The sequence below is a fragment of the Kogia breviceps genome, chromosome 19 (assembly GCF_026419965.1).
Source record: "Kogia breviceps isolate mKogBre1 chromosome 19, mKogBre1 haplotype 1, whole genome shotgun sequence".
In the NCBI taxonomy this organism is placed as follows: Eukaryota; Metazoa; Chordata; class Mammalia; order Artiodactyla; family Physeteridae; genus Kogia; species Kogia breviceps.
This window is the reverse complement of record NC_081328.1, coordinates 19,581,066-19,595,950: the sequence shown is the minus strand read 5'-3', so window position 1 is coordinate 19,595,950 and position 14,885 is coordinate 19,581,066. Positions and strand designations below refer to the sequence as shown.

General features: G+C 43.3%; 1 protein-coding gene across 1 annotated transcript; it reads left to right on the top strand.

Annotated features, from left to right (window-relative positions):
• The first annotated feature begins 4,979 nt into the window (after positions 1 to 4,979).
• Positions 4,980 to 13,629, top strand: LOC131746875 (protein SLFN14-like). The gene is made up of 4 exons (XM_059048628.2): positions 4,980 to 6,052; positions 7,241 to 7,369; positions 8,294 to 9,008; positions 11,226 to 13,629. Exons 1-4 carry the CDS (start codon positions 4,993 to 4,995, stop codon positions 12,058 to 12,060), a joined length of 2,739 nt encoding a protein of 912 aa, XP_058904611.1. The 5' UTR covers positions 4,980 to 4,992; the 3' UTR covers positions 12,061 to 13,629.
• Positions 13,630 to 14,885: the final 1,256 nt, after the last annotated feature.

The following is a 14,885-nucleotide window of genomic DNA, read 5'->3' as shown; positions in this document are numbered from 1 at the left end:
TAGAACCAGCACTGTTACTCTTGGTCACCATGCTATCTAGTCTGCTATTCTAGCCAAATCATCTTGACAAATGAATTGAGAGTGAGATGGAGGCTGGTATTGGGCAGTTTGTGTCTACTGACCAGGAAAGCTGTGCTATACCTATCTCTGCTGATAAATTGAAATGCTCGGTGAATAAACACAAATAAATTGGGAGCTCTAGTTCTTAGCCAGCTGTCAGCAGTGTGGCCAGATCATTTCCCCAAGACCTAGAAAAAAAATCACTGTACAAGCTACTGATTTCAAGTTTCTTTGTATCATGGACATTTGCTCTGAGGTATCAGAGCCAGAATGTGAGCTCCTCCCTGGCCTAATAACGTACTATTCATAGCCAGAGGACTTAACTAAGGAACTCTGAAGAAGGAAGAGAAGCCCTCTTTGCTCATCTTTCACATTATCCTTCCTTCTCCTGATCTGGTCCCTAATAGTACATTAAAGAATAAGAAGGAGAAAACAATACAGTTCTTCTGCCCCAAAAATGTCCTTCCTGTTGATTGGGAAGGAAAAAGGAGGTACTTTGGTAGATTTCAGATTTTGAAGACTCCAAAGCAATCCACAATCCCAAGCTTGAAACGCAGTGGAAGGAGTAGGAGCATTTGTATTAGACAGACCTGGCTTTGCATGCCAGCTCTTCCACTTAACTGGCCATGTAATCTCAGGTTCCGTATCATGTGCCACACTGCCAGCTTGGTCCCTTGTGTCCAAATGCGTATGTCCAGTAAATGATGGTCCTTTTAATCTTTCTAAAAGTAAGTGATATCAGACGGATTTCAGTGTGAGAGTGAAGCTGAGAAATAAGGTAGATAGTAGAACTAAAAATGAGACTGGGGAATTCCCTGGCGGTCCAGTGGTTGAGACTCTGTGCTTCCACTGCAGGGGGCGCGGGTTCGATCCCTGGTTGGGGAACTAGGATCCCAAATGCCATGTGGCATGGCCAAGAAATAAGAAAATAACAATAATAATAAATTTTAAAATTCAAATGAAATAAAAGTGAGACTGAATTTGGAAATGACGTGAGTGAAAAAGGGTTAAAGGTGAAGCTGAGAGCAGACCTTTGCAGTTTACTATGTTGCTGTGCTGATTATGCGCCATAGTATGTATTCTGCCTCCTATCCTGGAAATAACTTTTGAGCCAGACAGGTACAAAGTGTCGTGCCAACAAAGCAGAACTTCATAGGAACAGTAACCTCAGTTAAAAAAAAAAAAAACCCAAGGGGGTATTCAGAAACCTATTTCAGAATGCCATTTCATCATAAGCAAATTGGAGTAGAAACATTTGACTTATGGGGAGAGAAGTATGTTAGTTTCCTGTGGCTGCAGTAACAAATTACCACAACCTTGGTTGTTTAAAAGAAAATTTTATTCTCTCACAGCCAGAAGTTTGACATACGAGGGCAGAAATCAAGGTGTCAGCAGGGGCTGTGCTCCCCTCAGACGCTCTAGGGGAGAATCGATTTTGTGCCTCTTCCGGCTTCCTGTGCCTGCCGGCATTCCCTCACTTGTGGCCACATCACTCCAGTCTCTGCCTCTGTGGTCACATTGCCTCCTCCTCTTTTGTAGGTATCAAATCTCTCTCTACCTCATTCTTTTTTTTTTTTTAATATATTTTTTTATGTGGACCATTTTTTCAAGTCTTTATTGAATTTGTTACAATATTGCTTCTGTTTTATGTTTTTGGTTTTTTGGCCGTGAGGCATGTGGGATCTTAGCTCCCTGACCAGGGATCGAACCCGCACCCCCTGCATTGGAAGATGAAGTCTTAACCACTGGACCGCCAGGGAAGTCCCTCTACTGAATTTTTTTTTTTTTTTTTTTTTTTGCGGTACGCGGGCCTCTCACTGTTGTAGTCTCTCCCGTTGCGGAGCACAGGCTCCGGACGCGCAGGCTCAGCGGCCATGGCTCACGGGCCCAGCCGCTCCGCGGCATGTGGGATCTTCCCGGACTGGGGCACGAACCCGTGTCCCCTGCATCGGCAGGCGGACTCTCAACCACTGCGCCACCAGGGAAGCCCCCTGAATTCTTATGAGAACACTTGTGATTGGATTTAGGGCCCACATGGATAATCCAGAATAATTTCCTCATCTCAACATCCTTTCTTAATCACATCTGCAAAGACCCTTTTTCCTTGTAAGTTAACATTTATAGGTTCATCATCGTCAACAATAATTGGTGGCAAATATTCACTTGTTCCAGTTTAATCAGCATCCCCAAAAGAGATAACTGTCTCTCACCTGTTTATTTTTTTTCTTAATTGTTTTTTTAAATTACGCAAACAATTGATGTTCATTGTAGACCATTTAGAAAATACAGAAAAGTTAAAGAAAAAAAGGAAAGGAAAAGAAATTCAATGAAAAATCATCTGTAATCCTCTCACCCAGGAGTAGCCAAACCTTCACCAAAGAGTATTTTTCTAGGCTGGGTCTTGTGTCCAACAAAGAGGAAAAGTAGGAAAAAGAGAATAAAAGTAAATAGAATAGAACAGATGGTTTGGAAGGTGATAGAATAGGTTAATATTGTTCATATGTCCTGTTCATATGTACAGGACAGCTTAATTTAAAATAAATGTAGAGCTTTGAAATGAAATTAACCGGGACAGGAGATGCTTGTATGATGTATAGAAATAACACTCAGCCCTATAGAGGAGGGACGTTTTAGCTTTAGCCCCTCACTTTGAAAACCCCTGAATTTTCCCACTGATACTTCATTCTCTCCCAGAGGTCAGACCCTGGCCTGCCAATCTGCCCTGTCATAGGCTTTTTTTTGAGTCCTTATCAGCCTTCCTCAGGGGTCAATGTTATGAAGACTAGGGGAGTCTGGCAGAGTTCCTGCTCCTCCCAGGCTGATATCAAAGGGCAACAGGGGCTGTGACAGAAGGCAAACATTCAGACCAAAGCCAGATGTGGAACTGAAGCAACAAGAGGAAAAAAGCAAGAGCATCAGGTAAAAAAAAAAAAACTTTAAAAAAAAATCTCATTCCTCTCAGTTCATGTCTGAGAGCATGAAGAGCTTAGTAAAATCATAGCTCAGGAGCAACTTGTAAAGGAGAATGAGTGAGAAATTTGGGGAAATGTGGAGCAGATGTTCATATGGAGCTAGACTCTCAGAAAACTTTGTATCTATCATGGTTGTTATCAGCAACCAAGTAACATCAATGAGACCTGGGAGTCATGAGAGTATAGTTCTGCTAGCTCAAAAGCAATTAGATTTGTTTGTGAGTCCCAGCAGGTGGTAGTTATAGGGAGACCAATTATAGCTGAAAATAAGGAAGCTATTTCTAACAGAGCTGTCAGAAAACAGACGGGGACTAATTTGAGAGATAATGAGTTCGTTGTTATTGGAGGTGTTCAAGCAGTTGCCGGGAAGCAATTTTGTTCAGAGTTGCTAGTATTATAGAGCAGCAGTCCCCAACATTTTTGGCGCCAGGGACCGGTTTCATGGAAGACAAGTTTTCCACAGACTGGGGAGGGGGAGGGGAGGGGGGAGGGGGAAGGGGGAGGGGAGAGGAGGGGGAAGGGGGAGGGGAGGGGAGGGGAGGGGGAGGGGAGAGGGGAGGGGAGGGGGAGGGGGATGGTTCGGGCAGTAATGCGAGTGACAGGGAGCTATAGGGAGCGGCAGATGAAGCTTCCCTCGCTCGCCGCCCGATCAGCCGCTCACCTCCTGCTGTGCGGCCCTGTTCCTAACAGGCCGCAGCCCAGGGGTTGGGGACCCCTGTTACAGAGAGTATTTAAGATGGATGGTTGGACCAGATCTTTAAAGTCCCTTCCAACACTTCTGTGATCCTATGATATAATAGAATCTTATCAGAAATTTCTCGAAGAGCCAAACATTTACATTTGCCTATAGGAGGTGCTCACCTATGAAAAAACAATTCATCAGGTTGATTTTGGTTTGCCTGGAGGAAGTGAGAAGGCAGCCAAGGCAAACTAACAGCAGAGGAGACGACCCATCCTGCTGGATGCCTGCTTTTTTCCCTCCTGGTGGATATAAGCAACACCCACATGGCCTCTGCTTAGCAGAGATCACACAGAAAAAAAATGGGTTTCCTTCTTCTAGAGGGAGAATTTTGGTTTGGGTTAGTAAATATTTTATTTTGCAGTTAACAAAGACTAAGGGGGCTGTCTCTGAACCATCTGTTTCCAGGGTGCTAACTTCAATGTAGGTGGCTGTTTTCTGGTCTGGGAAGCAAAAGTAGGTAGGTTGACCACAGTTTAATATCTACGTCTCAAAGGCTCATGTCCATTCCCCAGTCTTAGAGGTCCCCACAGCACAGGCAGAACTATTAGGAGGGATGGAAAACTCCTGTTCCTGCATCACACTGTATAAGAAATGTACTTTTCGAAGATTGCCTGAAGAGCTTAAAAGATGTCTGCATTTGGTATCAATTGTTATTCTTTCAGGAGTAGAATAAGGCTTTTTAAAAAGTATAAAATAGCATATAAAGAATACCAAGATTTATGCTTGTTTTTATAGCCAGATCTTCTACATCAAATATACTCCAAAGCTATACTGCCTTGGTTCTTTGTTGTCTTCTCTTCTTTCCCCTCTGAATTATAAATAGGAGCATCTTCTGATGGCAACGACTTCTTCTGTGTAATTTGCTTTGGCTCCTGTGCCAACCCATGCCCTTTCTATCTGGGCTCACTGTTGATGCTTCCTGATTTTAAATGAAAAATGGCTAAAAGTTCAGCAATTTTTCCATTATGGTAAAATATTAAGCATTCAGTTTATCTATTCCTGTTCATGCTGTGAAGGCTAAAGGTCTTGGCAAAGTTGTGAGAAAACAGTAATATCAAAGACGATTTCCAATGTTAAAATGTATCTCAAATAATCTATAGCTTTAAAGAAAATTTTGTAATCTCTGGAATTCTTGTTAGCGTAGAAGCAATATTTCTGTCCTAATTATTTACTGGAACCCCTTTCTGTCATTGTTTGGGGCACAGAAGGGCTGCCGAGATGGAGAGTCTCAAGATGGATACGGAAATGCTCTATCCCGAGATAATTGTAGAAGTGGGCAAAGTCACTCTTGGAGAAGAAAACAGGAAGAAGATGACCAATAGCTATTTGAAAAGAACTGAGAACTCTAAAATCATCCAAGCGACATGTGCACTGTTAAATTCTGGAGGGGGTATGATCAAAGCAGAGATTGATGATAAAACCTACAGTTACCGATTCCATGGGCTGGGACAGGACCTGGAAACTTCTTTTCAAAAGCTCCTTCCTTCAGGTTCACAGAAATACCTTGACTACATGCAGCAGGGGCACAATCTTATGATTTTTGTGAAGTCATGGAGCCCAGATGTCTTCAGCCTCCCCCTAAGGATTTGCAGCTTGCGCTCCAATTTATTTCAGAGAGCTATGACTTCCACCGTCAACTTGAGTGCTAGCAGTGCCCTGGAGCTCCTCCGAGAGAAGCAGTCCAGAGCTCAAAGAGGAAGATCAAAGGTGCAGGAGCTGCAGTCTCAGAAAGCTCTTGACAAATACATTCAGGAAGAAGAAGATATGAGGATGTGTGCCTCAGAATTTGTTAAAAAAGATAAACTCATGTATAAGGAGAAACTCGACTTCAGTGAGTCCACACAGGTCGAGCTTAAAAGGTTCACCACCAAAAAGATCGTCCCTCGGGTTAAAGAAATGCTGCCCCATTATGTTTCTGCATTTGCCAACACCCATGGGGGATACCTAATTATCGGGGTGGATGATAAGAGCAAAGAAGTGTTTGGATGTAAGAGAGAAAAAGTGAACCCTGAATTATTAAAAAAAGAAATAGAAAGCTGCATAGAAAAATTGCCTACATTCCACTTCTGCTGTGAGAAGCCAAAGGTGAATTTCACTACCAAAATCTTGAATGTGTACCAAAAAGATGTCCTGTATGGCCATGTCTGTGTGGTACACGTGGAGCCCTTCTGCTGTGTAGTATTCACAGAGGCCCCGGATTCCTGGGTCATCAGGGACAATTCTGTCACAAGGCTGACGGCTGAGCAGTGGGTAGCCATGATGTTGGATATTCATTCAGGTAAAGCAGACAAGAAGTCATTGTCCAGTCAGCAGGGAGGAACCCCTCTCTGCCTTCTTTTGGGTATTTGGTCAATATTTCGGTTAGAGAACAGAAAGCTGGTTTTGCTTACAAATCTCCTATTAAAGGGTTATTTTCTAACATTTTTAGTTCCAAAGACTCAGAATATGAACTGTGTGAGGTCAAGAAATGCTTGGATTTTCATCTCTTTGGGGAAAGTGATAGTATGCCATCAGTCATGAATTCATGAAAGTTCCTTTTTATGTACTGTAAAGGTCTGCTGAAAAAAAAATTGCAGGCTGATAAGTCTTAGTCTAAAACATTCATCAAGAGTCTCTCTCTGAAGACGATATTTCAGAGAAACATTGTTTAAGAAAGACTCTCCACTAATTCTTTCAAGGGAAACTTGTTGACAAATTTGAATTGTTTCAGTAACATTAGCAGCCAGTACCTTGAACCACTAGGCTGAGGGCACCACCAAGTGGAGAAAAACTTAACACAAAAGAAGGTGCTGGGGAGGGGATGGTGGTGGGGGAGGAGGACTCCTTGTGTTTTCACTCCCTTTGCTGAGCATCAGCCCTGGTGATTTCAGAGCAATCCATAAAGGACTTACGGGCTGAATGAAGTTTATCGGTTTGCATTCATGGTCAGTAAGTTCCAGATTTGATAAAAGAAGCTCAGATCAAGATTTCAGTGATTTTATTGGATGATACTTTCTCTTATCTTAAATTTGTTTGAGTTTACTTACACACACAGACACACACACACACAGATACATAAACCCCAAACTAGAGATCCTACCACTTTCCATTCCATCTAAACTTTGGGGTGGCGGGGGGACTTTAACAACTATAATAATATTTTAAAAATACTGTGTTTACTTTTTCTGACACCACCCTACCTGGAACCAGAATATTAGAGTTGGAAGGAACCTTAGGGATCACCTGCTCACCCTTGCAGGAGAGAGAGGTGAAATGACTTGCCCAAGATAAGTCACAGGTGACTTAGAAGATGCATGGCCCTACAGGAGTCCCAGACCTCTTTTCCTAACATATGTGAACTGTTTGAGGCATAGAATGAGAACAGCTCAGGCATGACACACACCATATGTCAACAGTAGGAAGAGCAATAGAAACATTCTTTTACTTTTTTTTTTCATCTGAAACAACTCTCCATGGATTTGTTTAGCTCCTTCCAATTTGGCCGCAGACTACAACCTTCACCTGATTTCACCAGCTTCATCTACACGAAGAAGCCCGTCATCTCCCATCAAAGTCCTGGAATTTAAGGGGGCTCTACAACAACGCTTGTTTCCAGGTATTCCTTCTTATTTCAGCTGAGGGGATTATTTATTTTCTAAAATTAAGTTGGGAGGAATTGGTAGCAGTTAGTCCAAGCCTTTCTCCTTGGAGAAGGTCAAATGTAGGGCTTAGCAGACACAATTGTCCTGAATTAATATACACGGCAAATTCTTGATTTCAGTCATCAAATCCACCCTACACCTCTGTGTGTTTTGGGCTTCCAGTCACAGATGGCTTTTGTTCTTCAAATATGAGAGAATAAATTTGAAAGAGCTGCCCCCTGGCTTTCCAAGGCAGAAGGAAGTGAGCCATAGGGTCACCTAGACTCTTCCTAAGGCAGAGTTTCTGTCTTGACCCTATTGATATTTAGATCAGATAATTCTTTGTTGAGGGAGGCTGCCCTGAGAGTTGTAGGATGTTTGGCAGCATTCCTGGCCTCTAGCCACTAGATGCCAGTAGCACCTCTCCAGCTATGAAAAATCAAAACATTTCCGGATATTGCCAAATATCCCAGGGGGGCAAAATTGCCACAGGAAAAGGAAAGTTCTTAGTTTCCCAAAAGCATCAGGTTCTCTCTCTATCTCTCTCTCTATCTCTCTGTCTGTCTGTCTGTCTGTCTGTCTCTCTCTCTCTCTCTCTCTCACACACACACACACACACACAGAGGAAGGAATACCTTCCTAGTACTACAGGACCATTTGGGGTTGAGGACAGAGTGCTAGAAGGCTGTACTGTGAAGACCCCTCCCTGATTGCCTTCCCCTGTATGAGAGCTGCCAGAAACAGGGACTTCTCAGCCCTGGCCTGTGAAGAGGAGGTGCTTTCTTTGCAGACAAGGAAACCCATAGTTCCATGGCTAGGCTCATCTCTTCTTACAATGTTGCAGGGACACTTAAATATCCTTTGTAAATTTTAGTAACTTCTATTCCTTGAATTTTCAGTGACACAGGAAGAGATAAAATTTAAACCAGAATCCCTCTGTAAGAAGCTCTTCTCAGCTCATAAAGGCCTGGAGAAATTAATGAAGACACAGATACATCCTTGTTCTCAGGGGTTTGTGATATTTTCCAAAAGCTGGGCTAGTGATGTTGGCTTCAGGAAGGAGCACAATGTCCTGTGTGATGCTCTCCTAATAGCAGTGAACAGCCCCCTGGTACTCTATACGATCTTAACAGACCCCACGTGGATTGGGGGGCTTGTGTACGCCCGGAACACTGCTCATCAATTAAAGCAGAAACTGGGAACTGTTGGTGGTTACACAGGGAAACTGTGTGTCATCCCAAGGCTGATATACCTGCCCAGCACATGGTGTAGACCCGGTGAAATCCCCATGCACTATCCCCGATCCTACAGGCTGGCTGATGAGGATGAAATGGAAAATTTGTTGCAGGCCCTTACCGTGGTCTCTCTCTGCTCTCGATCTCTTCTGAGTGACCAGCTGGGCTGTGAGTATTTCAATTTGCTTGTAGCAGAGCAGTGTGAGCTGCTTTCAGAGAGCCTTCAGGAGACACGAGAATTGTTCCTCCACTGCTTTCCAGGAACCAGGAAGACTGCCCTGGCGATAAAGATCATGGAGAAAATTAAGGACTTGTTCCACTGCAAGCCCGAAGAGATCCTCTACGTTTGTGAAAGTGACGCCTTAAAGGATTTTGTGACGTAAGAGTTTCACTAACTAAACACAATAAACATATTGAATCAGTCTTTCAACAGTATCACACAAGTAATTTGTGTCTTTAGTTTAAGATTTTGCAAGGCCTTTGCTGCATATGGACAAGAGCCCAAACTATATACACATTTGCAAATGATCAAGTAGTTGAGCTAGAAAAGGGCACTTTGCAATGTTCAGGCTTAAACATCTCATTAGAAATTAGCTACGTATGCATAACTTTAAATTTATATAACTAGAGACATTTTCCCCCCACAATCTATGGCCTTACATTTAAGAAAGGTTGAAACGAACCTATCTTGTTTCACATATACTTTTTGCTTGATATTTAGTGCTTTAAAGTCATAGGGTATTTCAGTCAATTAGACATTACACCTAATGGGAACTTGAATTTAAATACCATTTATTTCGTTTATAAAATATTTTTACTTGTTTGACTTGTTCTGAGTCAATGATTTTAGAAAACATGCACATTTGCTTCTGATTTAAATCTTTCGCTTTCGATTTAGTAAAAGAAATTGGTTGTTAGTCAATCCAGAAAATGAGGGCTTTTAATTTTGATTTGCTTGACTTATTCAACTCGTCTTTCTGAGCACTATTTATACGCTAGGTACTGTGTACATTTAGTGTTAGAGGAGAAAAACATATTGCAGACCTTGCCGTAAAGCCCAATATGAGAGACAAAGAGAAAAATAAGCAATGGGAGTGTTGTGTAACTAGTATGATACTAAAGATATTCTTAACTTGGGCTGGAGATTGGTCAGCAAATACTCCCCAGTGAAGGACATCTTGACTTCCTTCTTCAGAAGTGAGTAGAAGTGAATAAAATGGAGGCTTTTTAGGCAAAGGGCACAGCAAGTGCAAAGCCATGGAGATTAGAGAATCAGAATGGTAGGTCTGCCTGGAGCAATGAGGGACTGTGGGTATGCGACAGATGATGAAGTTGGAAAGGAGGCAGATGCCAGACTATGAAGGATCTTGTAAACTGTGTTAAAGGCTACGTTCTTTATTATGCTTTACAGGTGTAAGTTTTTAAATATCCCCAGTCAAAAGGCAAATTCAATTCAACCAACATCTATGAACTTAATGTGAGTGGGTTACGGAGATGACTAAGAATCAATGCTTTTCTTCAAGAAGTCTACAGAGTCCAACCTGGAAGAGAGGAACGTGAATAGTTATGATTCAGGACATAGGGAGCAAAGCCCCAGGGACTGCACATGCAGTCCCACTTCTGCAGCGATGGGTGATATGACTTGAATCCAAATTAGAGGTGGCAAGAAACAACCAAGTTTGTTTAAAAAAAAAAGTATACACACACACTAAAACATACTATAAAGGAAAATTGAGCTAAGTAAGTAGGATTGTTAGCTCCATAGAGGCAAAGCCCTGCAGACTTGGTACCCTACTTGACATTTCTCAACCACTGCGCCACCAGGGAAGCCCTCAGCAACCTCTTAATGTTTTCCTTACCAAAATCTAAAGAGGCTTCTGCTTTTGTACTACAAGTAAGTGGGGAAATAGGATTTTCTTTAGAGGAACTTGTATGAGCCCTACCTCTTGCATACGAAAATTATGATATGCCTCTAGGTGACTGTTCTCCAGCTCTAAAAAAAGACAGAAAGTAAAGAAATAGTAGTAACAAGTGTAAATTCCTTTTGAGATTTCCTTTAGATGTAAGGAATTTACCTTCAGGGATTGTCAAGCAGCAGAAATGGACTATGGTAGAAATAATAAAATCTCCTACCTGGGTTCATTTCAAAAGTTTCGCATGCAGATTTAACTTGATAACCCCAAAGAGTAGGGTTTGCAATTATGTATTCTCTCTATCAGGTAACTTGTAAGTAGAGCTTTTATTTATTTTTTTTTTTTTTCGGTATGCGGGCCTCTCACTGTTGTGGCCCCTCCCGTTGCGGAGCACAGGCTGCAGACGCGCAGGCTCAGCGGCCATGGCTCACGGGCCCAGCCGCTCCACGGCATGTGGGATCTTCCCGGACCAGGGCACGAACCCGTGTCTCCTGCATCGGCAGGCGGATTCTCAACCACTGCGCCACCAGGGAAGCCCCAGTAGAGCATTTTTGTAGTTATTGAATCAGTCAGTCAGTCTCCAGATGAGAACCAGTCTCTAATGCTAATCCAGAGAGTAATAAATGCACGGTATTTCCTTTGTTTATATGCCTGAAGCCCTATTTTCTCTTTCATCCTTACAGCCAGCAAACCACCTGCCAAGCTGTGACCCGGAAAACTTTCATGCGAGGGGAGTTCCCAAAGATCAAACACATAGTGATGGATGAGACTGAGAATTTCTGCAGTAAATATGGTGACTGGTACATGAAGGCTAGGAGCATCACCCATCCAAAGGTGAGGGGCGCTGGAAGTGAAAACCTTCACCACGGGATTCTCTGGCTTTTTCTGGACCCTTTCCAAGTCCGTCACCCAGATATCAATGGCCTTCCCCCTCCATCTGGTCAGTTTCCTCGGAAAACAATCACCAGTGGGATCCACTGTGCTCTGGAAATAGCAATGCTGATGAAAGAGGAAATGAAGAGGATCAAAGGAAATCCTCACCCCAACGTGTCTCCAGACACATTGGCATCGTTTAGGGAGGCTGCTTATGAGGAAGCAATGTGCGCTCAGGCTCTGCCTGGGGTGTGTGAGACGGAGACGAACCTGACCACGGAAGAAATTGCGAAACACGTGGCAGAAAGATGTCACAACCTGTTCCAATGTGGATATCTGCCCAAAGATATAGCAATTCTGTGCAGGAGAGGGGAAGACAGAGGACGCTATGAGCTTGCACTACTAAGAGCGATGGAATTATTTGAGACCCACGGAGCAGCGAAGGTCGTGTTCAGCCAGGTCTCTGGTGTTTTGGATGGTCACATCGTTTTAGACAGTATTCAGCAGTTTTCAGGCCTGGAGAGGAATATTGTGTTTGGGCTTAGTCCAGAATATGCCCTGTCAGAGGAAGTTCTTAAGCTCTGTTTTGCCTCGAGAGCCATTAAACACCTCTACCTGCTTTATGAAAAGAGGGCAACCTTCTGAAAATTATTTCAAACAGTACAGGAAGGGAGAAAGAGCAGAGTCCCTGCTCCCAGGCAGGTGGCAGCTATGCCTTTTCATGTGTTACAAGTGAGGAAATCAAGGCACAGTCAGAATAGCATGGAGCCACATAAATGTCTCCTGGGACTGGGCCTTTCAGTCTGTTTGCAGTGTCACTGTCCTTTTCCCACTCCACTCCACCTCTTCCCTGGTACTTATCATTGGTGCCTTGTCTCTGGTTTTTCTAGTCCAATCCAGCTTCCATCCTGTCAACCACAGAAGTCCTCCTCAAATACAGAACTGATTTCGTGACATCCCTGCTGACGTATCCCCAGGGAGTCCCCGCAGTCAAACCAAACTAATTTTCAAGGCTTTCCAGGATACACCCTGACTTACTGTCCTAATGCATCATTTATTATACCTCCATCTCCCAGTGTTTCTAACGCACCCCAGCCTTGCTGGCCTATTTTGGGGGTGGGGTAGGGTGCCCCCCAGGCACAAATCCAGGAGAAAGTGAGGAAATATTCTTTTGGGCTATAATTTCAGATAAAGCCCATCATCTTTCCAAGAGGTGGAAGGGCAGGCGGGGCTTGGAAAAATGCTCTTAGCTGCCTCTCTGAACTGCTCAGGCCACTGAGCCAGCCAGTCTGAACCTAGTGGTCGGCTCTCCTGATACTGGATTGAACAGAAGAACCTCCCCCCTTACTCCTGTTGCTTCAGCTACCTGATATTTCATCATTTTTACCTTTCCTTGGGGGCTTTAGGGTACTTTTAGATGGGAGAAAATAAAGTTCAGCAATTAATTAGTTTTTGATGAAGCAAAAGATACCAGCGTGCTAACATTCAGAGAATGGAAAATGTGTGAATTCTCTAAAAATAGAGTCAAAAGTGGAGGAGGATTGAGGGAATGGAGAGAACAGGGCTCTGCTAAACTTTAGTCGCAAGCCTCAGTGCCATTTGACTTTGAACTATTTGCATACATTGTATAATTTTTGATAAAATAATTGATTTTTTAAAAACAAGTTGTTTTAAATATTGCATTTGAGAGTCTTTGTCAGTTCTATGCAGACAGTTTGGCCGGGCTCAGAGTAGAAGGCCTAATCCAGTGGTTCTCAACACTGGCTGCTCATTATAACCATCTGGGGCGCTTTAAAAAATAACAGTGATCAGGCCAGAAACGAGACCAGTTAAAAACAGCATCTCTGGGCATGGGCCAGGGCAAGGGTATTTATTAAAAGTTGTCCAGGGACTTCCCTGACGGCGCAGTGGTTAAGAATCCGCCTGCCAATGCAGGGGACACGGGGTCAAGCCCTGGTCCCGGAAGATCCCACATGCAGCGGAGCAACTAAGCCCGTGCGCCACAACTACTGAGCCTGCGCTCTAGAGCCCGTGAGCCACACCTACTGAGCCCACGTGCCACAACTACTGAAGCCCATGTGCCTAGAGCCCGTGCTCCGTAACAAGAAGCCACCAAAATGAGAAGCCCGCGCACCGCAATGAAGAGTAGCCGCTGCTCGCCGCAACTAGAAAAAAACCAGCGCACAGCAAGAAGGCCCACTGCAGCCATAAATAAATAAATAAATAAATGAATAAAAGTTGTCCGGATGATTCCAATGTGCCACCAGGGTTGAGAACTCGTGAATCTTTCTTCTAGTCTGTTCTTTCTGTTCCCAAATGTATGTGTACAGATTTCTCTTCCCATTAGACTGTGAGACCCCTGACAGTAAAGATGGCACTTACACATCTTTATTTCCCTGAAAGTAACTAGTGCAGCACCTTGAACATGGCAGGTGCTCAGTAATTATTTACTGAATGGACTTGCTGCTTTCAGAAAATCAGAATCTACTAGGACAATGCTTCTAGCCAGTGGAATGAATATCTAATTTTGGAGACTTCAAAGAGGTCAGTGTGGAGAATAATCAACACTGCCATAATGGAGAATAAGAGAATAAAGGAATTTAAATTGCTGATGGAAGTTTGTTAGATTTGAGTTTGAGATTAGGAACTGGTGGGGACTAAGAATAAATGGCTGGGCTTCCCTGGTGGCTCAGTGGTTGAGAATCTGCCTGCTGATGCAGGGGACACGGGTTCGTGCTCCGGTCCGGGAGGATCCCACATGCCGCGGAGGGGCTGGGCCCGTGAGCCATGGCCGCTGAGCCTGCACGTCCGGAGCCTGTGCTCCGCAACGGGGGAGGCCACAACAGTGAGAGGCCTGCGTACCGCAAAAAAAAAAAAAAAAAAAAAAGGCTAACTTGAATGCACTTAGAATTCTACGTTTTTCCTACAGACCCTTAATATAATAGATAAAACAATCAGTTTGGTGAAATAACATGCCTGCTGTGAGAAGCTTCTAAAACTTACTTTAAAAAAGAAAGGTACTATATTATGTAAGTTTGAGAAAGGCAAAATAAAGTTCTTAGCCACTTGTTATCCAGTCATGATTTTTTTCATTTTTGCTTATTTATTTCTATTCTTTGTTGACTTGCAAAAAATATTTTCACATAGTTATGATCAAGTTATACAATCAATTTTATATCCTGTGCATGTGTTTTTTCCATGTAGTCTTTTTGTGAGGCACTGTTGTAGACTGTATTATTCTTCCCAGTACTTCACCACTCCCTACACCTATACCATGTATAGTTCCTGAGATTACAGCTGGAGTATATTTTCCACCCCCTTGATGTCAGCTTGGCTGTATGACTTTATTTGGCCAATGAAATGTTAGTAGTGGTGATGTGTACAGAGGCTTTACCCATTTCAGTGCTGGGTCTACTCTCTTGGGCTTCTGCTACCACCTTGTGGAGATGATGTCTTGGGCAGCCCACCAG

Coding starts and splice junctions, on each gene's coding strand:
- LOC131746875 (XM_059048628.2), top strand. CDS start 4,993: ATGGAGAGTCTCAAGATGGATACGGAAATGCTCTATCCCGAGATAATT. Junction 6,053..7,240: donor GATGTTGGATATTCATTCAG/GTAAAGCAGACA, acceptor GGATTTGTTTAG/CTCCTTCCAATTTGGCCGCA. Junction 9,009..11,225: donor GCCTTAAAGGATTTTGTGAC/GTAAGAGTTTCA, acceptor TCATCCTTACAG/CCAGCAAACCACCTGCCAAG.